Consider the following 26,762-nt stretch of genomic DNA (forward strand, 5'->3'; position numbering starts at 1 on the left):
AATCCTAGTTCTTATATACTTATATACACTTATATACTGCCTTTTACATTGTTGTCATTATAGCATAGATACAATTTTGTATTCTCATATTTTCACATAACGTTACACAAAAACTATCATGTTAATTAAAATCTATATTTACAGCTTCTGATGCAGCATGGTGTAATGGAAGCATAACACTCTGAATAATAGCTAATACTTCTATAGCTCTTAAAGAAATTGTTGTAAACACTTTTTTTTTTTTTAATTTATTTTTGGGACAGAGAGAGACAGAGCATGAACGGGGGAGGGGCAGAGAGAGAGGGAGACACAGAATCGGAAACAGGCTCCAGGCTCCGAGCCATCAGTCCAGAGCCTGACGCGGGGCTCGAACTCACGGACCGCGAGATCGTGACCTGGCTGAAGTCGGACGCTTAACCGACTGCGCCACCCAGGCGCCCCAGGAGACATTGTTGTAAACACTTTTATGTATCACTTCATTTAAACCATTGAGGAAGGTACTGTTATTATTTCCGTTTCATAGAGGAGGAAACTGAGACAGAGAGGTCAACTGACTTGCTGAGGGCCAGGTAGCTAGTAAGTGGTGGAACAGAGATTAAAGTTCAAGTGGCCTGCTCCACCATCTATATTTGTAACAACTGTGGAATCATATACACCTTAGTTTGAATTCAGGCTCTATCATTAGCTGTGTGACCTTGAACAAAGTCGTTAAAAAGTGGGAACAAATAAATAGTCACATTGCAGAATTGCTGTGAAGAAAATGGAGAAAATATATGAAATGCCTGACATGTAGTAGGCACCCAAGTAATTTAATTTTTTCATACACTGGACATTTAGATTATTTCTAATTTGTCATAATTATTATTATTATTATTTAATGTTTATTTACTTTTGAGACAGAGAGAGACAGAGCATGAACGGGGGAGGGTCAGAGAGAGAGAGGGAGACACAGAATCTGAAACAGGCTCCAGGCTCTGAGCTGTCAGCACAGAGCCCAACGCGGGGCTCGAAGTCACGGACCGCGAGATCGTGACCTGAGCCGAAGTTGGACGCTTAACCGACTGAGCCACCCCGGCGCCCCTAATTTGTCATAATTATTGACATAACATGCACAAGTATGTTTGTCCATGCGATTTTCCCCTTCTTTTGGTTTATATCCTGGGCTAGATCCACAAAGGTGTCATTACTGGGTCAAAGAGTATTAGCATCTAATTGGCTAAGTAAAGCCAAATGTATTTTTCAAAGAGCGCTTCTAATTTGCAAAGTCTGAATTTATCATCTTCTCTACCACCTTCCTAGTCTTAGTAACTATAAAAGAAGATAAATAAATCTTTTTGACTGCCTACTGTATGTTAGGCAATAAGTGGTTTACCATATATGATCTTAATCACTACAACAACCCCAAGAGGAAAATACTATCTTCATTTAACCCATAAAATGGCAAGGCCAGGATTGAAACCTGTGTGATTCCAAAACCTCTTAACCTGTACACTGCATCATAGCATGCTTTTTTTTCTTCTGATTTAATTAGTGTAAAATAAGACTTTGTTATGTTAATTTTCAGAGCCTCAAAAATATTCAACATTCTTTTCATTTTCTTTCTTTCTTTTTAGTTGAAGTATTGCGAACACACGGTGTTACATTAGTTTTAGGTGAACAATGTACTGATTCCACAGCTCCATACTCCACAGTTATTTTCAACCTGCATTTTCTCATACAACTTTTCTGTTCATCCACTTTCAACAATGGCTAACACACGGAACTGTGTTCCAGCTTCTGTGCTGATGTGTTTCACAAACAAAACCTCATTTACTTCCCGAAGAATCCTTTACAATGGCTAACAAAGTCCTGCGTGGACCAGCCCTCAAGTGCTTCTCCAGTTCTTACAGCATATTGAGTTTCTTGTCCTTGTCATGCTTCTTCTGCCACAGGGCCTTTGCACACATGCTGCTGCCTCTCCTTAAATATTCCCCCATATTCCTCTTTACCTAGTTAATTAACACTTCATAATTTTTCAGATCTCAATTTGGCGACCATTTCCTCAGAGAAGCCTCTCTTGACCTTCCCAATAGATCAAATACATAACACATTCTCATTAGCACCGTCATTTTTTTTAAGTTCCTTTTTTTGCCCCCAGCCTCATAGCATTTTTCATAGTTCAATTTGACATCTATTAGTGTGTTTATTCGATTAATGTCTGCTCTCCCATTAGACTGAAGCTCTACAAAGGCGAGGCTCACATTTGGTTCTGCTTGTCTTGGTATCCTCAGTGACCGGCACCGGCACACATTTGGCAAGTAGTAGACCCTGAGGAACAGAGAGGTTAAACAACTTGCCTCAGGTCATGCCCTGCATTAAGTGGTGGAACTTGGATTTGAAATAAAGCTATCTAACTGTTGAGCCTGTGCTAGTAGCCCTTCCTCCGATCCCTGACTCTATTGCCCCCAATTTGTGCATTAGTCTTAACCTTTTAAACTTAAAAAAATGATAGACTATAACATATACACAGAAAAGTACTTTAAACACACATATGCAATTTAACAACTAGTGATAAAGCAGGCATCCATACGAGCTCCGCTCAAATAGAGAAACAGAACATTGCCTACACCTCAGAAATCCCTTGGGTGTCCTGGATCACATCTCCCTCACCCCCCACTGCCAACCCCTGCCAGAGTGGAGGTAGGTGTTGCCCTGAAATGGTGATGATTTGTATTTATTTTTTATCCCCTTCACCTATTTCGCCTATCCCCCTCCTCCCCTCTCCTCTGGCAACCACGAGTTTCTCTTTATATTTACGAGTCTGTTTCTCTTTTCGTTGCTGTTTGTTGTTTTGTCTTTTAAGATTCCACATCTAAGTGAAATCATATTTGCCTTTCTCTGTGGAATTATTTTCTTTGTTTTTCTGAGTAGCTTTAAGATATATAGATAGATAGATAGATAGATATAGATATAGATATAGATATATAAACTGAACAGTAGGGATTAATTGTACCTGTTTTGGAACTCTATGTAATGAAATCATGTTATATGTATTTGGCTTTTTTAAAGGCCTTTTTTTCTTTCACTCTACATTATATTTATAAAATCCATCCATTTTGTTGGATGTAGCCAGGTCTTGATTTTTTTTTTCTAGTACTTTTCATGAATTCCATCAAGGTCGAATAAATGCAATTACCAAACTGTTGGGATCACAGAGTGCATTGAGCGAGGTCACGTACTCACATAAGAACTGCCTTGGATCACCACCATCCAGTGTCTTGGCTTTAGTTTTGCAAGTCTAAAAATTCAATTTTGTTACTATGCCCAGAGTTGATCATCAGGATTAGGCATACATAAGAAATCCACCAGAAACAAGATTGCCAATGTATTAATTTTTCAAAGAGACAAATCACTGTGAGAATAGAAGTTTGCATTGACTGACAGCATATCCTATAGTTTGGAGAAAAACTTATGTGAGAAGCCAACCATAATCAGAAAGTTGCCTGCTGAGCAGAATGATTTTGGTGGCCTCAGCTGTGATGGTGTGGTCTCCACCTCCTTGTCTGAACCCTCAGGAGTGGCCACCACTCTTTCCTGGACAATTCTAGGGACAACAGTGACAGTGTTGGGCATCTTACTGGTCTTTTAGGCTTAATGAGGACCATCCACTTCCATTAGCCCATTCTTTATCAGATAGATTACAGTTAATAGGCATTTCCTTTGGCCAGTTACTGCAACTGATTGTGGTTTTATGATATGTACACTCCAGCCATTGTATTAAATATGGGTCAAGGCTTGGTTATATATATCACATGCTGGTCAATTTGCTGCATGTCTTTGTTTAAAACTCCTTTGATGTACCTTTCCTTTACTACATTGGAGGTAGTTGAAGCATCTTCATTTAGAAAGCATGTGTAAAGGGGCATCTGGGTGGCTCAGTCAGTTGATGTCTGACTCTTGATTTTGGTTCAGGTCATGATCTCACAGTTGGTGAGTTTGACCCCACATTGGGCTCTGTGCCGATAGCGTGGAGCCTGCTTGGGATTCTGTCTCCCTCTCTGTCTCTCCTCACCCCTCTTTCTCTCTCTCAAAAATAAATAAATAAACATTAAAAAAACACAACCAATAACATTTAACCTATCAGATGGATCTATACTTAAAACATTATAGTCCTAATGTTGGTCAGAGTTCAGAAATATGCATTGGTGTTGTAACCTTTCTGGAGGCAAAATTTGTATACCATATCTCGTATGTATTTGATAATATGGATCAAAAGCCTTTAAAGTGGGCAAATTCTGGGTGCACCTGGGTGGCTCAGTCGGCTAAGCATCCGGCTTCAGCTCAGGTCATGATCTTGAAGTTTGTGGGTTCAAGCCCCACATCAGGCTCTGTGCTGACATCTTGGAGCCTGGAGCCTGCTTCGGATTCTGTGTCTCCTTCTCGCTCTGCCCCCCCTCCCACTCGCACTCTGTCTCTCTCTCTGTCTCTCAAAAATAATTAAACATTAAAAAAAATTTTAAGTGGGAAAATTCTTTGACCACTCCTGAGAATTCATCTGAAGGAAATAAGGAAAGATATTTTTATAGGTTTTGGCTACCTATAAAAATATTGTTTAGAACGATGGTTTAGGAAGATCAGAAGCAACTTAAAGGTGCAATAATATAAAGGAACAGGTTAAGTAATTTATATTACACTCCATAGTATGGAATACTCTGCCATCATTTAAAACGTATAACACAAATTCATAAGTAAAAAGAGCAAGTTGAAAACCCCCATAAACAGTGTGATCCCATCTTTATTACACGGGTAGATAAAACATTGGAATGTAATATAAAATCTTAAGAATGATTAAGTCTGGGTAGAGCGGGATATTAGGTGATTTTTAGAATTTTTTTTTACTTCTCTGTATTCTAAAATTTCTTCAATGAATATGCCATTACTTTTTTATTTAAGAAATCTGTATTTAAAATTTTGCTTTAGTGTTTGATTCCATTTGAAACATAAAAAGAAAAAAAGGAGGGGTGAATTTTATGTCTCTTAGGGATAAGGTATATTTGCAGAAAAGGTAAATACTATATTCATCAAATACAAAGACGTATTTATTAAATATGAAGGATTCAATGAGTCCTAACAGAGAGAACATACCCAGTTCTAAAGGCCACGGCAATGTTGGTTTGGAATACACTAGAAGTCAGACTGATATAGTAGCAACTTCTGGAGACTGATCATAGACCAGAGAAGGCATGGATACATTAGAACTGAATATATCTACTTCTATATTTACTTGTATATAAATAAATACACTCATGAACATAGTTCCTCCTGTAGGAGCCAGTGCACAAACATGTGTTGAATTGAAATTGATGAGGTTTTGGGGTGATGGGGGGTTCTTGGGGTCTGGAGCCGAAGTCAAGAAAGAATTCTTGAGATGTCTTTGGGGCAAAAAGGTGATTTTATTAAAGCATGGGGGGGCGCCTGGGTGGCTCAGTCGGTTAAGCGTCCGACTTCGGATCAGGTCATGATCTCACGGTTCATGGGTTCGAGCCCCGCGTCAGGCTCTGTGCTGACAGCTCAGGGCCTGGAGCCTGTTTCAGATTCTGTGTCTCCTTCTCTCTGTGACCCTCCCCCGTTCATGCTCTGTCTCTCTCTGTCTCAAAAATAAATAAACATTAAAAAAAAATTTTTTAAAGCATGGGGACAGGATCCGTGGGCAGAAAGAGCTGTGCTGGGGCTCTGAAGAATGACTGGTTTTACACTATGGAGCTGGGGGAGGTGAAGTCACAAGGGAAGCCTCCAGAAGGACTTTCATAAGCTAAAGAAGGACTTTCCTAAGATACCTGAGGCCTTGCTATTGTCAAGCTAAGGTTGTTTTCCCTCTAGCCAGGCATTAACATTAGGACGGTAGGGGGTTCCTGCAGAAAAGTTCTGCTCTGTATTTGCCTCAAGTATTTGCCAATGGGCTGCAGGTTATAAGGACACTGAATTTTACCTGCCGTTTCCTCCTTGCCTTCGTTCCCCACATCACTATGGAGGGGAGGGTGATGTTGGGGCTCCGGGAAACAGTCTACAGTCTTCTGGAGATTAAGCTATTGACAAGATTGCTTTTTTCTTGTAATTTGCTAAGATATTTGTAAACTGGTGGAGACCCATGTCCTGTATGACTGGGACCTCTATCAGTTGGCCATTTGTCTTTCCTTTCCTTTGTCCTTGGGCAGCCAGGAGTGCTTGAGGAATATCACACACGTTCCACCTGGGGGGGGGGGGGGTGCACTAGCTTGCACTTTGTCCTCAGCCCGCCCCCTGCTCCCTCATCAAAATGATTCATTTATGTGAAACAGCCTATCCCTTGAACACACTTATCAGCATTTTTTCACTTTTGTGCACATTAAGTTGAATTTTTTTTTTTTTTTTTTTTTTTTTTTTGCTACTACTGATGTGGTTTTGGAGTGGTGGTAGGGGTCCAGAGCCGATGACCGAGAAAGAATTCTTGAGATGTCTTTGGTGCAAAAAAGTGATTTTATTAAAGCATGGGGACAGGGCCCGTGGACAGAAAGAGCTACCCTGGGATTGTGAGGAGTGACTGATTATATACTTGGGAGTTGGGGGAGGTAAAGGCAAGGGGAAGTTTCCAAAGGTATTTTCATCTGCTAGGATCCCGGAGGCCTTGCTATTGTCAGGTTAAGATTGTTTCTCCCTCTAGCAAAGCATGCACATTAAGACGGTAGGAGGCTTCTAGAGAAATGTTCCACTGTGCCCGCCTCAAGTATTTGTCCGTGGGCTGCTGGTAATAAGGAAATTTAATTTTATTCACCACTTCCTTCTGTCTTTGTTTCCCACATCACTACCACCAGAATAAATATATCGCATCACTTCTAATTTCTCTCAACTCTATACCCAGCCTCTCACTCCACATTTTCGGTTATTCCCAGGATTTTTCTTTTTTAATCACACTTTTTGTCATAGCCTCACATTTTAAGTATCTAAAGTTGATCTCCTTGGTTTACTCACCCCACTTTGGCTATTGCTTATCTGCCTGCCCACTTACCTGACTATTGGACAGCAGCCAAATCCCCACATGTTTGGCTGGCGAACTGGAGCGGATTGGAGGCTTGGAATAGATCATACTGACTTGTAGTTGTAGGCATTGGGGAACTACCTTGAGAGACAGCCCAACCTGATTCCCCCTCTCTCATCTAGCACAGCGGGGGGTGGTGGGGGGCAGATTTGATTTATCCGGCTCCGAAATGTAACTTATGCTGTGTCTTCTATACCATGAGGAAGTCCTCCAAGGCAAAGATATTCTGGTCTTGTGCTTTCTTTTTCTTTTTCTTTCTGTTCTCTTTTGGGAGTGACCCTAATCCATTTATTAGTAATTAACTTACTAGTCAATGAGAAGTACCTGAAAATGGCTCTGTCCTGATTTCTACTTTTATGGCCAGGACCTCAGTTTTCCTGTCTTGAAAGGAAAAGGATAGTATAGACCATAAACCAAATGCACTTACTATAAGCTTATCAAGCTTACACAGAATCTCGTTGGTCATGCGTTTCAACCAATCAGGGCCCAGGAGGGATGCTGGCCCCATTTCTTGTTCTCTCAGCAACTTTCCCCCGATTTCTCTTGTTGGTACTGTGAATGCATATCCCAGCGTTGCGGTTGGCAGAGAAATGCCTTCTGCTTTTGACCAACCCTTTCTCCCTCAACTCCAACCCACCCCCATGGCCATACTTTCTCTTTTATACCCTTTTGCTGTCTACTCTCAAGGCTCCTCCTTTTCTGGTGAGGTGGATCAGTTCTTCCATCCTACTTCCGCTCTGTTTTGTTCTCTGTTGGGGGTTTCGAGCCCCTGGGTCTGGTAGGGAGAGTGGGGGAATTAAAAAAGGCCTTCACAGCGGTCTGAGCTCAAGGTAAGATATCTAAAAACAAAACAAAACAAAAAACAAACAAAAAACGACAAAACCCGACTTTCACACTTACCAAATTAGCCATTCCATAGGCATTTCCTATGTGATGTTTTGCTAAAAGAGCATGGTCTCCTTAAGTCATCCAGCAGGATGACTGCCGGAGGAGGAATGAGTGGGAAGAAAAAGTCATCCTGTTCCATTGTTGAAGGCGGCCATCAAAGGAGCGAAACTAGCACAGGCTGATGAACGCACGTGCGCATGTGTGCACGCAAATACACAATGTCTCACACACACAATCTTTATCTGTGACATTTCACCAAATTAACAGAGGCGCATCTTACCAAGAAAAGGGCTTTTTGCTTCTAGCATTCTCCCGAGAAAACATTCCACAAGCAGGCAAAACAAAACAAACAAGGAGAAACAGTGTAACAGGCACTGTCGATGCACAGGCTCAGTTCTGGAGATTTCGAAAAGGAGCAGTTCTGGGACTTGACATCTTTTCAGCAGCTCTGGAATCAGTGGCAGCCTGAAAGTGAGCATTCTTTAGTGGATAAGAGCAGAGACAGCTGAAAAAGTTGGTGTAACTTGAGTGGAAATTAAAAAAAAATTTTTTTTTTTTTGAGAGCTTGCACGTGTGGGGTGGAGGGGCAGAAGGAGAGGGAGAGAATCTTAAGCAGGCTCCCTGCTGGGTGTGGAGGGCTCTGCAGGGCTTGATCTCATGACTGTGAATTTAACTAAGGACATGCCGCAGGCACATGGGAGGCTATAAAAGATTTCCACTCGGGGTGCCTGGGTGGCTCAGTCAGTTAAGCGTTCGACTCTTGATTTCAGCTCAGCTCATGATCTCACAGTCGTCGTAAGATTGTTGTTTGTTTGAGGGGTCAGCTTGCAGTTTGGGTCATATATATATATATATATATATATATATATATATAAAAGACTGCTTTTGAAATTTTGCTATATATAGAGAGATTTTATTTGGCTTAAGCTCCATTTCTACTTAAAATAGCCCTGTAGCAGCCGTAGAGAAGGTAAACTTTTAATATTTGACGTTTGTGTGGAGCATATAGTTTATTTTCAAAAAGGCATTGGCTTTTAAAATATTCACTAGTTTCACCTCTAGGTTTTAGCTATTTGTGGCTCAGCTGCAGTTAAGTGTGATCTTTTCACTTCTCCAAACTGAAGTCTGCTGACCTTATGCTCAGGGGCTCTGTCCTGAATTGGAGGTAGTTCTAGAAGATGCTACAAGGGCAAAAGCGGACTGTTTGGGCAAAAGAGAAGGAAAGGTCTCTACAGAGAGAGCTTCTTACCTCTTTTCTCTAGGAAGATTTAATTTTTGGAATTTTATTACAGTGGCTGAAAAGACAATCCACTAAGTACAAGGCAGACAAAACCTATCCTACAACTGTGGCTGAGAGACCCAAGAATATCAAGAAAAACAGATACAAGGATATCTTGCCCTGTAAGTTTTTCTATAAATTTGTACCTTCTCCCAAATTCAGTCATTCCTAGTTTTACCCATTGCCTGCTGTTCCCAATCCTGGGACAATGCTTTGACAAATGAGTTTGTACTCTATACAACCACAAAAGAACATTCACTCACTCACTCACTCACTCATCAAACACTTTTGCACAGCCACTATTCACATGCTAGTTTCTGACTTACGGTAAGTCCTCTAAGTCCTTTTAGTTCTAATATGTCCATCTTTCGTATTATAGATGATCATAGCTTAGTTGAGCTGTCTCTGATAACCTCGGATGAAGATGCCAACTACATCAATGCCAGCTTCATTAAGGTACACCCCATATTCTATAGTCTTCTAGGTACCTTAAAAGGGGTCGGGATACTAGACCATATTTCTTTAGGTACCTAAGAAAGAGGTGGAGGGGATTCTAAACAAGAAGAAAAGGATATTATCTGTAGTCATCCCATATAATTTCTGTTCCCCTTTAGGGAGTTTATGGACCCAAAGCTTATATAGCCACCCAGGGACCTTTGTCTACAACTCTCCTGGACTTCTGGAGGATGATTTGGGAATACAGTGTCCTGGTAAGGGCAGAAATGCTTTTGTTACTATATTCTCTAGTTTTTAGAGATGGAGGGAGGAGGGTATCAGGGTATGTGACTGAGGTTTCCTTTGTATTAAAATCAGTGCCTTTTTGGGTCAGTCGCTAAAATTTCAGTGTTCAGGCACATTTTTGTCAAAATCACAAAGTCACCTTTACTCAAGGAAATGAAAGTTCTCATCTTGACAGGCTCATTTGTTAACAAGAATTTACCGATTTGAATAGAGAAAAGGGAAGTAAGGACAGAAAGAAGGGTAGGAGCAATATTTTAAAATTTATCAAGATTTCTGTTTTCTTTTTTTGTTCAATAACAAGAAAAAAAAACCAGAAAAAACAATGACTCTGGGACCCGTGTGTTAACTGCTTTTTCTAACTGTATCAACGCTCAGGTTTCTATTTATTTCATCCCCTCAGATCATTGTTATGGCGTGCATGGAGTTTGAGATGGGGAAGGTGAGTTAAAGGAAAGAGAAAGGGGAAACTTGGTTGCAGAACTTGCCTTAAGTGTGCCTACGTAAAAATTATTCTGGGATGCCTGCGTGGCTCAGTCAGTTAAGTGTCCGACTTCAGCTCAGGTCATGATCTCACGGTCTGTGAGTTTGAGCCCTGAGTCAGGCTCTGTGCTGACAGCTCAGAGCCTGGAACCTGCTTCAGATTCTGTGTCTCCCTCTCTCTCCGCCCCTCCCCCGCTTGCACTCTCTCTCAAAAAGAAATAAACATTAAAAAAAAATTATTCTCATCTTGCTAGCTTTCAGTTTGGGAATGCCAAATGACTCTCAAGTATTTTTTATTTACCTCTAAGAACTCCTTTTGTCCATTTGCCCAGGCTCTATATTTTTAAGTAAAAAGAAGGTATGCTTTTAAAGTAACAATTCATCTTCCCATTTTTATTAATCAAGCATCTTAAATGGCAGTCAGCACTTCTAACCCTGTGCTGTCCAACAACATGACATCCACTAGCTGCATGTGGCTATCAAGCAGTTGAAACATAGCTAACGTACCCAAGGAACTATTTAATTTAATTTAACTTTATTTTATTATTTTAATGAGTTTAAATTTAAAAACTCAGTGTTCCAATTCAGTGATTGGAGAACTTTAAGCATGATTTGAACAACTTAGGTACGTGAATCTTTTTCACCTATAAATTTTATGAACTCTAAATGGAAATTAAATGTTCCGATGAACATTTAGTGGATTAATTGAGATGTATTGTAAATATAAAATGCACACCGGGGTCTGAAGACTGAGATAAGAAATGTCAAATATCTAATATCTGTTTTATCCGGATTACATGTGTTTTGATCGGACTAAGATATATTATTAAAATCAATTTCATTTTTGATTTTTGAACGTGGCTATTAGAAAACTTAAAATTGAGTGTGTAGCTCACATCTTGTTTCCATTGGAGAGCACCTATCTTACCTACTGTTGACATTCACAGTTCAGTGAAAACCAAGGAATTTGGGGTTTCACTTCGCTCGTGCAGCTTTGTTTTAGTAGAGGTGATTTCTGTTAATCCTTTCGAAATAGAGCAGTCCCCTCCTTATTCGCGTGGGATATGCTCCAAGACCCCCAGTGAATGCCTGACACCAACAACAGTAACGAACTGTACATGCACCATATTTTTTCCTATACGTACATACCTATGGTGAAGTTTAACTTGTAAACTAGGCATGTTAGGAGATTAACAACAACAATAATAAAATAGGACAATTGAAGCAATGTACTATAAGTTGTGTGAATGTGGTCTTTCTTTCTCAAAATATCTTATTGTACTGTACTCACCCTTCTTCTGATGATGATGTGAGACGATCAGATGCTGACACAAAGGAAATGACGTAGGTGTTTGTGATATAGGGTTAGGCTACTACAATACTTAGTATTGCCAACAATACGTCCCAGACGGTAGGTACCCGAAAGGCTGAAAGTGGTAACTGTAACCATGGAAAGCAAAGCTGTGAACGGGGTGGGGTGGGGGGGTGGGGGGGGTGGGGGGGGTGGGGACTACTGTACTGAAAATGCCAGATCCCTATTTCTACTTTTTCGGACTTCTAGGAAGTCTGTAATTTATATATCCTTTAGTGTTTTCCCCGTCCTTGGAGATTCCAGACCACCATGATGTTGGGGGCGAAGCCCAAAGGGGTAGGACATTGCTAACGTAAGGTGAAGGACACAGAACCTGTGTCTCTCTCATTGAGAGTGGGTTTTGTTACCTAGGAGAGACTAGAATATATGGAGGGAAATCATTACATTCTGTTTTGTGTAACAGAAAAAGTGTGAGCGCTACTGGACTGAGCCAGGAGAGCTACAACTGCAAGTTGGTCCTTTCTCCATATCCTGTGTAAGTATGATGGCTGCTTCCATTGCGGCTGAGCAAATGCTCCAGGATCTACTTTATAGAGACTAGTTTTTGAATATTAGTCTTTGAAGTAACTACTATTTTAATTTACTTCTTAGGAAGCTGAAAATAGAAAATCTGATTACATAATCAGGACTCTAAAAGCCAAGTTCAATAGTGTAAGTATAGAACAGGAGTGGTAAACTCAAGAGCCTACAGAGACAGAGGTAAAAACATGTATGTGGGGTGCTTGGAGTGGCTCAGTGGGTTAAGCATCTGACTTTGCCTCAGGTCATGATCTCACAGCTGGTGTATTCAAGCCCCAAATGGGTCTCTGTGCTGACAGCTCAGAGCCTGGAGCCTGCTTTGGATTCTGTGTCTCCCTCTCTCTCTGCCCTTCCCCTGCTCATGCTCTGTCTCTCTCTATCTCTCAAAAATAAATAATCACTAAAAAAAAAATAATAAATAAATTAAAAAAAACATATGAGGGGTGCCCGGGTGGCTTAGTCGGTTGAGCATCTGACTTCGGCCAGGGTCATGATCTCATGGTTCATGGGTTCAAGCCCCACATCGGGCTCTGTGCTGACAGCTCGGAGCCTGGAGCCTGCTTTGGATTCTGTGTCTCCCTCTCTTTCTGCCCCTCTCCTGCTCATGTTCTGTCTGTCTCTCTCAAAAATAAAATAAATATTTAAATAAATAAATACATACATACATACATACATACATACGTATGTGTCTCAGGCTGGGCATAAGACAATGGGGAGTAGTTGGGCCTTTGATGTATATGCAAAAGAGACCTTTGGTGTAATCTCTGCTCCCCAATCTATTACACACGATGGCACACATATAAACTGATAGTATCTGTAGGATGAATAGAGGCTGTGCAGTGAGTAGAGACTGGGAATTGAGAGCTCACGCTGCCCAGTCTCTCTAAGGCAAAGGGGTTTAATATATCAGCATGCCTGTGAGCCACCTGAAATACACCAGTCGTAATATCTATCTCCTCTTGTGTGTGAGTGGGGCAGATAGGGACAGACCAATAGTCAGTGACCTGAAATCACTTTTAATTGTTCTCAGAAGGCATGTGGGCACCAGAGGCCTATAGGAAAGGAAGCAGCATAAATTGCCAACAGGACAGAGATGCTACTTAGGAGGTCAGAGTAATCTTGTGCTAGAATGAGGTGGGGTCCTAACGCTGAACCCTCCTTTTATTCTGGCTATTTTTTTTTTTTTATAGGAAACTCGAACTCTCTACCAGTTTCATTACAGGAATTGGCCAGACCATGATGTGCCTTCATCCATAGACCCTATTCTTGAGCTCATCTGGGATATGCGTTCTTACCAAGAGGATGACCATGTTCCCGTGTGCATTCATTGCAGGTATGATGCTGTTCTTTGAACTTTCTACCCAAAACCAACCAAATGTCATAGCCTGGCCAGGACTCCTGCTGAAACTGAAGGAAGACTGACTTTGTTGGAATTTAAGCTGGTACAGGCATGTAGGATATAGGCTCTTGATACTCGTCTCACTTTCTCCAGTTGATTAGAAAGGAATGAAGCTGAGACATGAAAGTGATAGGAAGAGAAAGGTCGGTAGCAGAAACAGACCATAATACAGTCAACCTGAGCATTAAAGTAGTATTTTCTGACAAGTTACTCGAGAACAGTGCCGCTCCAGACACCCTTGCGGGTGAGAAGTGGCCGAGGATCTGTCCCGAGGCTCAGTGTGTGCATGTGGCAACCAAGAGACGTGCTCTGGGAAATGGGGGGTTTAGAATGTTTTGTTGCCTCTCGGTTACTTCTTCCTCAATCTGCTGGTGAAATTTCCCAGCTACTGTCAACAATCCAGTCTCTGCAACTGTATGTGCCACTGTGATCTTTCCTTTCAGTGCCGGTTGTGGGAGGACTGGTGTTATCTGCGCTATCGATTATACCTGGATGTTGCTAAAAGACGGGGTGAGTTTCTCTCCACAGGTGCTTCCCGTTTGCCTACCCTGTTACATGCAGACTTAGGAATTGTTTGGTTCTTCCAAACACCTATTTCCATGACTCTTATTTTCTAGAATATTCACTTGTAGACTCACTTTGTCAGATGATTAAATCAGTCCCTAAGTTGGTGGTCCTCGAAGTGTGGTTCCCAGAGAAGCAGCATCAGCATCACCTGAGAACTTGTTAGAAATGCAAAATCTTGGGCCCTACCTTTGGTGAACGGAAGCAGAAACTGGAGGTGGGGGCCCAGCAAGCTCTCCAGGTGCTTCTGATGCTTCTGAAACGTTTGAGAATCACAGCCCCAAATTACACAGGTACCCTTCCTTTATCCAAATGGCTGTAATGGATGGACTCAATCTACCCCAATCAAGCCTTGTGTTCCAATCTATAAATCATTAAAAAAATTTTTTTTTAATGTTTTGTTTATCTTTGAGAGAGAGAGAGAGAGAGAGAGAGAGAGAACACGTGGAGGAGGGGCAGAGAGAGGGAGACACAGAATCCTAAGCAGGCTCCAGGCTCTGTCAGCACAGAGCCCGATGTAGGGCTCGAACTCACAAACTGTGAGATCATGACCTGAGCTGAAGTCAGTGCCTAATGGACTGAGCCACCTAGGTGCCCCTAGAAATCATTTTCTTAAAGTCTAATAATAGGAAGTGAGAAGTGTGAAATATGGGCTTTAAACCTATCTGCCAACTTCTTTTATTTCATAAAATTCTCATATTTGCTCACCTACCCAGGCTCCACCTTCATTATATGTTTAATTTCAGACATCTGGTCACCCCATGTGAAATCATTCTCAAGAGTTTCTTCAGTCTTTTCTGGGGAAAACACCAGGCTCTAAATTATGACACAAGTGAAGAGAAATCTCATTCATTTTAAAGACACATTCTTTTTCAGATATGATCTTATGTTAGGACAACAGATGCCATGGGGGTAACAAGACCGTGAGAAATAATTTATTAACAAAGCTAGGAACAAAGGAATGAGATATTGTTTCTCTTTATTTGATAGATCATTCCTGAGAACTTCAGTGTTTTTAGTTTGATCCAGGAAATGCGAACACAAAGGCCTTCATTTGTTCAAACTCAGGTATGCAACTATTGTGAATGGATGGTAACATGTGTCTGGTTCTTGCTACCTCTCTCGGTTTCATAGTAAGGCATCCCTGAATAGCTGATTTTTAGCTATAACACCAATTTACTACTAAGTGCATGAGTCCATTTGCATTTCCTCAAACTCTGAATATATCAATATTTTTCCTACATCCCTGGCTTGGGTCAAATTCCTCTCATTCCTTGTATTCCACTGTCTGTGCAAAAAATGTGAAGAAACTCAGTAACTTTATGTTTCTTACAAGGGATGTTGAAAAAATTCAACAAGCTCTTTGACGTACTCAAGATATAATACCTGGGTCAGGTTAACTTGCTGGTTTGTAGTAGTGATTCATTTCTGAAACCAGAGAAAATCAGAGACTTGTAATTTCTACTTCAGGAAGTGGTAACAGAATCTGGGGAATGCATTTTATATACTCATTTTTTGATTTAATTAAAAATAAAAATAAAATCAACCATAATCCTATCACCTAGAGGTAGCCACGATTATTATTGTTCTATAGTCTCTCCTGATCCTTATTGTGCGCAAACTTAAAAAACATAATTACAATCATACTATACATATGATTATATATATGTATCACAATATACATGTATTATATATACGGATCACATATATATGGATCACATATATATGATCACAATATTATATGCATCACAATACATTATATGTATATATGTATCACGATATTTTAATCCACCCCAAATTACTCATGCCCCTTCATTCCATTCAGATGCTCTTCCTCGGTTTTGTCCTCTCCTCTCCCACTCAAGCTCCGCCTCCTCGATGAAACATTCCCAGCACAGATCTCTCACTCTCTACGATGTTAATTTCACCCAGATTTCCACGCCAATCGTTTTACCCACATTTCTAAATAAATGGTCTCCATCTTTAAGATGGAGTTTGGCATTCCTCATTCCTTATTCACCAAGCGTTTACTGATATTTATCAAGCAACAGACAGTTTCACACAATTTGTTACAACTAATTTTTGCTGCTTAAATAGCAAGACCTTCAAGTGTTTAAAGCACTTACAAAGTGAACTTGCACGTAGATTTGGAGGTAAAATAATTGACAGTGACAGTTTAGATATTTTCATCTAGCATTTGTGAATGGGAGGGAAAAAATGAAGAGCTATTATAATATAAACCTTCTGTTTGGCCCACACAGGTTTTCCACTAATAGCTAGTGGAAAAAAACTTTTTTTTTTCATGTGTTGACTGTAGGTGTTTCTATATTCAGCTTGTAAGGGAAAAAGTTTCTGTGAAATGTAAGCATTGGCGGGTTTAGTGCTACCAGACTTCAAAGAAGGCTGATCCCTGTAAATGTATAAAGATTCCAGGAGGTTGCATCCTAGTTGTCTAATATCACACTGTGAAACTGCATCAAGAAATACAACCATACCCCATTTCACAGAAAGTTCATTTCAGGCCTACTTGTAAGAGTTGGAAGACAGCCGAAACGATTTTAAGTTAGCCTTCCCATGCTGGCACTATCAACAACTAGCTGAACACATACCTCACCAGTTGTAGCTGCTTTTTCTGACACCACGCTAACCAGGAAATAACCACTGTAACCAGCTGGGTGCTTCCTGTCTGATTTTTCTCTCTTCTTAAAAAAATAGAAGAGTGTACCAATGGATGTGTTGGGTGATAGACTCTATTGTTCTCCTGCTAAAATTGTAATTGGCAAAGGTTGTGCTTTATTTGTACAGAGTTGTGTAAAGTGTCAGGGGAAACCCTGTTTAGGCTCTTTCAGATGAAAAGTAGATACAAAATCAAGTGCTTGATCAAGTATGGCGGCAGAAAACTCCCCACAAACCTTGTAATTGTGGTGGTCTCATTTTCTATGGTGAAATCCTTTTACAAGCACAAATTTCCAAACCCTTCAGTGCTCTACGTCGCTTCAGTATCTCTGCTAGGAGACCGTTTCAGCAGCTTGATCCGAGTGTACTAAACTAAGAGTCAGAAGATTCAAGTTCTAATTCAAGTCTGGACCTTACTTCTGAATGACCTTGCACAGTGTGAACAGGAATAACAGGCTACCTACTTTACAGATCAATTGTGAGGGTCAAGTTTGAGAATACATATTGAAGCCATCTATCTACCCGTCAACCACAATTCTATCTAACTTTTTCTGGAAAAGATGAAGGTAACTGACAACAACAACAAAAAAATGCATCCAGGATCCAATACAACTTTTAAAATGTAAGCAAGGAAAATAGAACTGGAGGGATGATGGTGGAGAGAAAGATAAGTAAGAAGGTGGAGTAGAACATAAAACATGCTGGAAGGCCCTTCCTTGTATATTTAGAGGTAGACGATCAAATATTTAGCTGCGTTTAGCAGCCTAAAAGCGCTTTGCAATCTGAAATGGGCCACACAAACGTAAGGGCACTACAATTAAACTACTGTCGATGATCTTCAGATCTGCTACACTAAGATTTGACTGATGTGCATACTCCCAAACTCTGGTTCTGTATTTCACCAAGTTTTTTGTTTGTTTTCCCTTGTTCCGGTTTGTGATGCTCTGCAGGAACAGTATGAGCTGGTCTACAAGGCTGTATTAGAACTATTTAAGAGACAGATGGATGTCATCAGGGGTAAAAAGTCAGGAACAGAGGTAAACATTAAACTTGATATTTTGTCTCTCTTTTTTTTTCATCTTTGATTTTGGTCAAGGGATCTCAGATCAGTTGTCGAACTTACCTAATGATCCATTGTCACAAGTAAATGGGACATGGGGTGCGTGGGGCTACGCTGCTGATCTCCTGTGGAGAAGGACAAATTAATTGAAGTACTCCAATGTAGAAAATGAATCTCTTGGTTCACCTATGGTATACGATTTTCAGCGAAATTTAGAAACCATAGGAGTGAGTGACAGGGCAAGTGTATATTCTCTTTCCACGTAAATAGCTGTGTGGCCAGTTAAAAGTGAGAGTGACAACCCTAAAGTGAATTCAGAGTTGAGTACTGATGTGAATTTTCAGGTTCTTCTAGCTGCGTTTTGATTGCGTATGCCTCATCAAATTTTGTGAATATTTTAGAGCATGTAGAGGATTTTCAACTGAAGGTCTTAGGTATAAAAACAATTATGATTTAACCAAATTCCAGTTAAGAAATATTGAGCATTCTAGGATATGCTATTTTGATCTCATCATGAAAATTGAGAAGTCAAGTACTTGTTCTATATAGTCACAAAGTATTAGGTTCTAAACAAATTTTAGGAAGACAAAATTACTGTTTTACCTTGCAAGGGTATATTTAGTTACATATACATATTAACTTAATTTTTAATATTAAAATTTTTTTTCAACATTTATTTATTTTTGAGAGAGAGCGAGCGAGAGAGCACGTGTACACACAAGTGGGGGAGGGGCACAGAGAGAAGGAGACACAGAATCTGAAGTCAGCTCCAGGCTCTGAGCTGTTTGCATACAGCCTGATGTGGGGCTCAAACCCACGAACCGTGAGATCATGACTTGAGCCAAAGTTGGAAGCTTAACCAATTGAACCACCCAGACACCCCTGGATTCTTAATCTGAAAATATTCACTGAGGACCTACTGTTATCACAGTATTAAGAATACAAAGTATGTAAGACATGATTCTGATGGTAACTCCTGTCAGTTGAACGCTGAATCATGATGGGGAAAGGAAAGAAAGCCAGAAAAACTGTTAAGGCTTGAAATGGACTAAGTAATCCTATTGTTAGTGTCAACTTCAAGGAAAAACAATGTGGTAGAAGGACATGGAAATAAGAATATAGTTTTGTTAGAAATTGCTACTTGTATCCTGTTTATGTCTACTTCATTGGCTAGTATTCCCAGGTTAAATGATAGAGGTGATTATGGACAACCGAATTTTAATGGAAAAGATTCTCATGTTTCACTATAAAGTGTGATGCTGACTTGGAGACATTTGTTTGTTTGTTTATACCTCTTAATCTATTTCACCCTTTCTGCCACAAGCCTCCCTTCTGGCAACCACCCAGTTTCTTCTCTATAGTTAAGAGTCTGTTTTTTGCTTATTTATTTTGCTTTTTAGATTCCCCATATCAGTGAAAGCATAAGGTATTTGTCTTTATCTGTATGACTTATTTCACTTAGCATAATACTCTCTAGATCCGTCCATGTTGTTGCAAATGGCAAGATTTCATTCTTTTTTGTGGCTAATATTCCATTATATATATATAGTAATATATGTATTATTGCATGTAGCTGTCCAGTTTACACACACACACACACACACACACACACACACACACATATCTCACTTCTTTATTCAGCTATGGATGGACACTTGGGCTGCTTCCATAATTTGGCTATTGTAAATAAAGCTGCCATAAACATAGACATGCATATATCCCTTCGAATTAGCGTTTTTATATTCTTTGGGTAAATACCCAGTAGTGTGATTACGTGATCAAATGGTAGTTCTATTTTTAATTTTTTAAGGAACCTTCATACTGTTTTCCATAGTGGCCACGCCAATTTATATTCCCACCAACAATGCACAAGGGTTCCCTTTTTGCCACAACCTCTCCAACACATGTTGTTTCTTGTGTTTTTGATAGTAGCCATTCTGACAGGTGTGAGGTGACATCTCATTGTGGTTTTGATTTGCATCTCCCTGATGATTAGTGATGTTGAGCATCTTTCACGTGCCTGTTGACCATCTGCATGTCTTCTTTGGGAAAATGTGTATTCACGTCCTCGGCCCATTTTCTAATCTGATTTTTTTTTTTGGTATTGAGTGTATAAATTCTTTATATATTTTGGATATTAACCCCTTATGGATATATCATTTACAAATATCTTTTCCCATTCAGTAGGTTGACTTTTTATTTTGTTGATGATTTCCTTTGCTGTGCAAAAGCTTTTCATTGTAGTGTAGTCCCAGTAGTTTTATTTTTACTTTTGTTTCCCTTGCCTGAGGAGACAGATCCATAAATATTTTGCTAAGGCTGATGTCCAAGAGATTACTGTAAGAGACTACCTATGTTTTCTTTTAGGAGTTTTATGATTTCAAGACTTGCATTTAGGTCTTTAATCCATTTTTACTTTATTTTCTTATATGGTATAAGAGAGTGGTCCGGTTTAATTCTTTTGCATGTAGCTGTCCAGTTTTCCCAACACCATTTACTGCAAAGACTGTCATTCCCCATTGTATATTCTTTTCACCTTTGTCATGGATTAGTTGACTATGTAAGTGTGGGTCTGTTTTGGGGATCTCTGTCTGTTCCATTGATCTATGCGTCTATTTTTGTGTCAGTACCATACTGCTTTGATGAATATAGTTTGTAATATACCTTAAAATCTGGGATTGTGACACCTCTAGCTTTTTTCTTCTTTCTCCAGATTGGCTTTGACTGTTTGAGGTCTTTTGTAGTTCCATACCAATTTTAGGATTATTTGTTCTAGTTCTACCAATTGCTATTGGTATTTTGACAGGGGCTGCATTGAGTCTGTAGATTGTTTTGGGTTGTATGAACCCAAGTGTTAACGGTATAAACTCTTCCAATTCATGAGCATGGTATATCTTTCCATTTGTTGTTGACATCTTCAATTTCTTTACCTAATGTCTTATAGGTATAGGTCTTTTACCTCCTTGGTTAAATTTATTCCTAGGCATTTTATCCTTTTTTGGTGCAATTATAAATTTGACTGTTGTTTTTCAATTGTTTAAAGAGAGTATTTATTAATTTCTATTTTACTAGGAAATTTTTAGAGAAAGAATGTTGAAGTCTGTCAATTGCATATTTTTGCACTCATGGAATGATCACATGGATTTTCTCCTTTAACCTATTAGTACAGTCATATCATTGGATTTGGTGGTATCAAACCATCCCTGTACTCTCAGAATTGACCCTTCTTGAACAAAAGATATTCTTTTAATGTGTTGCTAGAGTATGTGGACTAATATTTTATTTAGGTTCCAGAAAATGACAATACTCAAATTTAGCCCAGTAGCAGTGTCATGGCTCCAGGTGAGTTGCCTGAAGTGGGCCTTTAGTCAGTAGATGGGAACATAGGAACACAGCTCAAACTCCCATAGAGGGAATTGGTTAAAGTTAACTAAAGAGGATTTCTGTTTCTGGAAAGATCAAGTGGACATACTTTTTCCCCCCTATTCCTCCCACTAAGTGCAACTGGAAACAACTGACATTATAAGTAAAACAACTCTAAGAAGGCTCTGAAAGATAGAAAGAAGTCAGACTAGCTAGGGACTTTGGGACCTGAGGAAAGACATGATGATAAGTTCCTTGGGTTTTCTTTTGCCTCATTTTTGCAGACTTGGAACTGAAAGTCAACAACCTGGAAATGCCAATGGTACAGACAAACAAAACAAAACAAAACAACAACAAAAGCCTGCTCTGTCTAGGCAAAGGATCAGTAAGGGGGCAGTCCAGCAAGATAGAAAACTTTTAGATAATTCATCACTCTCCTTTAGTCAACACCACAGAAAATAATGGCCCCTAACCCCACCCATGTCAGCAAAGGCTGAGTGGGGTACTAGATTCCCATATTTCTTTCTTTCTTTCTTTCTTTCTTTCTTTCTTTCTTTCTTTCTTTCTTCCTTCCTTCCTTTCAGGTTTGTTTATTTATTTTGAGAAAGAGAGCGAGGACAAGCAGGTGAGGGGCAGAGAGAAGGAGAGACAGAATCCCAAGGAGGCTCCACACTGTCAGCGCAGAGCCCCATGTGGGGCTTGAACTCAGGAACCATGAGATCGTGACCCGAGCTGAGATCAAGAGTCAGATGCTTAACCGACTAAGCCACCCAGGCGCCCCCTAGATTCTCACCTTTCTAAAACCGTAGTAAAGTGCTGAAGTGGTGTCAGAGAAGATCAGGTAAAGAGCGAAGACTTTCATCCCCATTGGCCTCCATGAGAGCTTCCTGCAGTGTCAGTGGAGACCACATGGGGAGCCTCTCCTGATGTGTCTCTGCTTGGGTGTTAACAGAGGCTCAGCGAGCAAACTAGGGGAGGTCGATTCTATGTGGCAATAACAAGGCAGTAATGAGGCAGCACCTTTCCTTTCCCCTGTCAGAATGGAGTTAAAAATAGAAGAACCCAGTTAAAAGACGCTTAACTAAGATCCAGAGCCTCATAATGATACAAAAATGTCTAGGGTTCGATTGAAAATTACATGTCATACCAAGAATCTAGGAAGACCTCAAACCAAATGAATGAAAGACAATCAATAGATGACAATACTGAGATGATAGAGATGTTAGAATTATCTGACAAAGATTTTAGAGCAGCCACTGTAAAAATGCTTCAATGAGCAATTACAAACATGCTTGAAAAGACTTTAAAAATGGAAAATCTTGGGGCGCCTCGGTGACCTTTTGGTTAAGCGTCTGACTTTGGCTCAGGTCATGATCTCACTGTGTTGTCAAGCCCCACATTGGGCTCTGTGCTGACAGCAAGGAGCCTGGAGCCTGCTTCGGATTCTGTGTCTCCCTCTCTCTGTCCCTCCCCTGTTTGCTCTCTCTCTCTCTCTCTCAAAAACAAACATTAAAAAAAATAATAAACATTAAAAATTTTTGAAAAAAAGAAAAAGGAAAGTCTCAGCAAAGAATTAATAAAAGGGTTCAGCAAAGAAACAGAAGATATAAAGAGGAACCAAATGGGAATTTTAGAACTGAAAAAGGTAGTAACTGAAACAAAATAGCTTAGTAGATAGGCTCAAAAGCAGAATTCAGGGTACCTACAGAAAAAAAGAACTAATGAACTAGAAAATAGAACAATAGGAATTTCCCAGTCTCAACATCAGAAATAAAATAGACTGGAAAAGAGAACAAACAGAGCCTTAGGGAATTAAGGGACTGTAACAAAAAAACTAGCACTTGTGTCAGCAGAGTTCAAGAAGGAGAGGGGAAAAAAGTCAAGGCAAAAAAAGAACTTAAAGACTCATCACATTTGGGCTGCCTGGGTGGCTCAGTTGGTTGAGCGTCTGACTCTTGATTTCGGCTCAGGTCATGATCTCAAGTGTCATGGGATCAAGTCCCGTGCTGGGCTCTGCACTGAGTACAGAGCCTGCTTGGGATTCTCTCTTTCTCTCCCTCTGCCCCTCTCCCCTGCTCATACTCTCTCTCCCTATCAAAACAACGACAACAACAAAAGATGCATCATAATGAAGCTGCTGAAAGCTAAAAAGGAAACTTCTATGAAGCAGCCAGAGAAAAATGATCTTCACTATAGGGGGAAAACAATTATAATGATAGCAAAATTGTCATCAGAAACCATGGAGGCCAGATGGAAGCGACATATATTTCTCCAGTGCAGAAAGAAAATAATTGGCAACTCAGAAACTCACACCCAGTGAAAATACCCCTCAGGAATTAAGAAGAAATCAAGACATTCTCAGATGGAAAAATAAACAAACAACAACCACCAAAAAACTAAGAGAATTTGTCTGGGAGACCTTGCATATAAAAAAAAAAAAATGGCAAAGGAAGTTTTCTAAACAGAAAGGAAATGATGAAAGAAGGAAGGACATGATATGCAATATCATGAGTAGATGTAATAGGTTTTATTTCTCTTCTTGAGCTTTCTAAATTGTTGGATGATTGATGCAAAAATTATACAGTCTTATGTGGTTCCAAATGTATTAGAGGAAGTATTTAAGCCAATATAAACAGGGAAAGGTTACAGACGTAAAGGGAGGTGAGGTTTCTGTACTTGAACTAGTGAAATGATAACACCTGTAGTCTGTGATAGGTTATGTGTATATAATTTAAAACCTAGAGCCACCACTACAGAAGCTATACAAAGACATACCTTAAAAAACACTATAGGTAAATCAAAACGAAATTCTAAAAAATGCAGGAAAAAGAAAAGAGAAATGAAAAACAGAACAGAAAACAAGAAATAAAATGGCGGACTTAAGCCCTAACATGTCAATAATTATGCTAAATGTAAATGGTATAAGTATACCAATTAAGAGAAAGATTGGGGGGTGCCTGGGTGGCTCAGTTGATTGAGCATCCGACTCTTGATTTCAGCTCAGGTCATGATCCCAGGGTCATGGGATCAAGCCTGGTGTCGGACTCCGTGCTGAGCATGGAGCCTGCTTAGGATTCTCTCTCTCTCTCTCTCTCTCTCTCTCTCTCTCTCTCTCTCTCTCTCTCCCCCTCCCCCTGTGCCCCTCTTCCCTGCTTGTGCACTCTCTCTCTCTCTTTAAAAAAAAAAAAAGGAGAGAGAGACAGATTGGCAGAGTGTATTGAAAACATAACGACTATATGTGTCTATAAGAAACATGCTGCAAATATACAGGTTGGTTTAAAGACTGGAAAAAAAAGATACATCATGTATTCATATAAACAGGAATGAAGGAAATCAGTAGAGTAACTATATTAATACCAGATAAAGTAGACTTCAGAGCAAGAAAATTATCACAGGCAGGAAGGGACAATATATAATGGTAAAAAAATCAACCCACCAATAAGTCATACATACATAGCAGTCCTAAGTGTGTATGGACCAAACAGAGCTACAAAATTTGTGAAGCAAAAATTGACAGAACTGAAAGGAGAAATAGACAAGTCTGACAATAGTAGAAGACTACAGTACCCTTCTCTTAAGAATTGATAGAAAAACTCAATAGAAAATCAGCAAGAATACAGGATAACTTAACAACGCCATCAATCAACAGGATCAAATTGATAATCGATACAGCACTCGAATCAACAACACAAGAATACACACTTTTTTCAAGTGCTGATGGAACATATACCAAGATCAATCATATTCTGGGCCATAAAACAAGCTCAAACATTTAAAAGAATTGAAATCATACAGAATGTATTCTCTGTCCGTAGTGGAATCAAACTAGAAGTCAATTAACAGAAAGATAACAGGAGACGATTCAAACACTTATAAACTAAACTACATTTTTCTAAATTATCCATTGAGTGAAAGAGGAAGTTTCAGGGGAAATTAAAAAAAAACACATTAAACTGAATAAAAATGAAAATACAACATATTGAAATTTGTGGGACAGAGCTACAGCAGTATTAAGAGGGAAGTTTATAGCACTCTGAATACAAACATTTGAAGACAGTAAAAGTCTCAAATCAATAATCTGACTTCCCACTTTAAGAATCTAAAGGGGGGGGGGACGGGAAGAGTAAAAAAAAAAACTCCAAAGAAAACAGAAGGAAAGAAATAATGAGTGGAAATTGATGAAGTGAAAACAGAAAAATAGTGGAGAAAAGAGCTGAAATGATCAATAAAATTGACAAACCTCTATGATGGCTGATTTTTTTTTTTTTAAGAAGAAAATAAAAATGACCAATATCAGGAGTGAAATGGGATAGGCCTACAGGCTCTGCAGACATCAGAAGGATAATAAATACAAATGAACCTGACCACTTAGACAAAATGGATTACTTCCTCAAAAAGAAAAACCAAACTATCACAGCCTACTCAACATGAAATAGATCATTTGAATAGCCCCATCACAGTTAAGGAACCTGAAGTCATAATTTTAAAACTCCCAAAAAAGAAATCTCCAGGCCCACATAATTTCACTTGAGTATTCTACCAAATGTTTAGGGAAGAATTACCACCAATTTTACACAATCTGTACCAGAAAATAGAAGAGAAGGAAACACTTTCCCCATTCATATTTTCTATTGTGGTAAGATATATCATTTTATCACTATGGAAAAAATTACCATTTTAACCATTTTCAAGCGTACAATGCAGTGGCTTTAAGTATCCTCCCTATGTGTGTGACCATCACTCCTATTTATTGCCAGAAGTTTTTCATCATCCTAAACAGAAACTCTCCACGGTCCCTACCCCAACCCCTAGCAACTTCTATTCTACTTTTTGTTTCTATAAACTTGCTTATTCTAGGTACATCAGATAAGTGGAATTGTGTATTTATTCTTTTATATCTGGCTTATTTCATGTGGCATGTTCTTAAGGTTCATCTATTTTTTTTTTTTAGCATGCATCAGACTTTCATTCCTTTTTATGGGTTTACAATATTCAGTTGTGTGTACATTCCACATTTTGCTTATTCATTCATCCACCAATTGACATTTGGATTGTTTCCCCCTTTTGGCTACTGTGAATAATGCTGCTATAAAAATTGATGTGCCAATATGTGTTGAAGTCCCTGATTTAAATTATTTGGGGTATATACCCAGAAGAATCCAGGAATTGCTGGATTGTACAATAATTTTAGGTTTTGTTTTTAAAGGTACTACCAAACTAATTTTTTACAGTGGTTGCGAATTTTATATCCCCACTAGCAATGCACGAGAGTCCCAATTTCTCTACATCTTTGCCAACACTTGGTATTTTCTGTTTTGTTTTGTTTAGATAATAGCCATCCTAATGGATGTGAAATAGTATCTTATG

General features: G+C 39.4%; 1 protein-coding gene and 1 long non-coding RNA gene across 5 annotated transcripts in view; one reads left to right on the plus strand and one right to left on the minus strand.

The window, feature by feature from the left end:
• PTPN22 (protein tyrosine phosphatase non-receptor type 22) overlaps positions 1-26,762 on the plus strand; it is a 61,261-nt gene that overhangs the window by 4,200 nt on the left and 30,299 nt on the right. For 2 of the 3 annotated variants that reach the window (XM_058716163.1, XM_058716165.1), the window contains exons 2-11: positions 9,235-9,343; positions 9,601-9,677; positions 9,836-9,931; positions 10,363-10,401; positions 12,218-12,289; positions 12,406-12,465; positions 13,524-13,666; positions 14,176-14,242; positions 15,287-15,364; positions 17,923-18,009. In XM_058716163.1, the coding sequence (XP_058572146.1) occupies positions 9,235-9,343; positions 9,601-9,677; positions 9,836-9,931; positions 10,363-10,401; positions 12,218-12,289; positions 12,406-12,465; positions 13,524-13,666; positions 14,176-14,242; positions 15,287-15,364; positions 17,923-18,009 (828 nt within the window). The remainder of the gene's footprint in view (positions 1-9,234; positions 9,344-9,600; positions 9,678-9,835; positions 9,932-10,362; positions 10,402-12,217; positions 12,290-12,405; positions 12,466-13,523; positions 13,667-14,175; positions 14,243-15,286; positions 15,365-17,922; positions 18,010-26,762) is intronic. The other variant, XM_058716164.1, reaches the window with a different exon arrangement.
• On the minus strand, positions 6,477-22,608 carry LOC131504166 (uncharacterized). 2 transcript variants are annotated; one of them, XR_009257832.1, is made up of 2 exons: positions 22,189-22,608; positions 6,477-8,407 (listed from the first exon to the last, which is right to left on the minus strand). It is a non-coding gene; the product is annotated as an uncharacterized LOC131504166 (long non-coding RNA). The 2 variants fall into 2 exon arrangements; XR_009257831.1 differs by lacking the exon at positions 22,189-22,608 and adding an exon at positions 11,734-11,913.

Source organism: Neofelis nebulosa, chromosome 2 (genome assembly GCF_028018385.1).
Source record: "Neofelis nebulosa isolate mNeoNeb1 chromosome 2, mNeoNeb1.pri, whole genome shotgun sequence".
NCBI classification, from domain to species: Eukaryota; Metazoa; Chordata; class Mammalia; order Carnivora; family Felidae; genus Neofelis; species Neofelis nebulosa.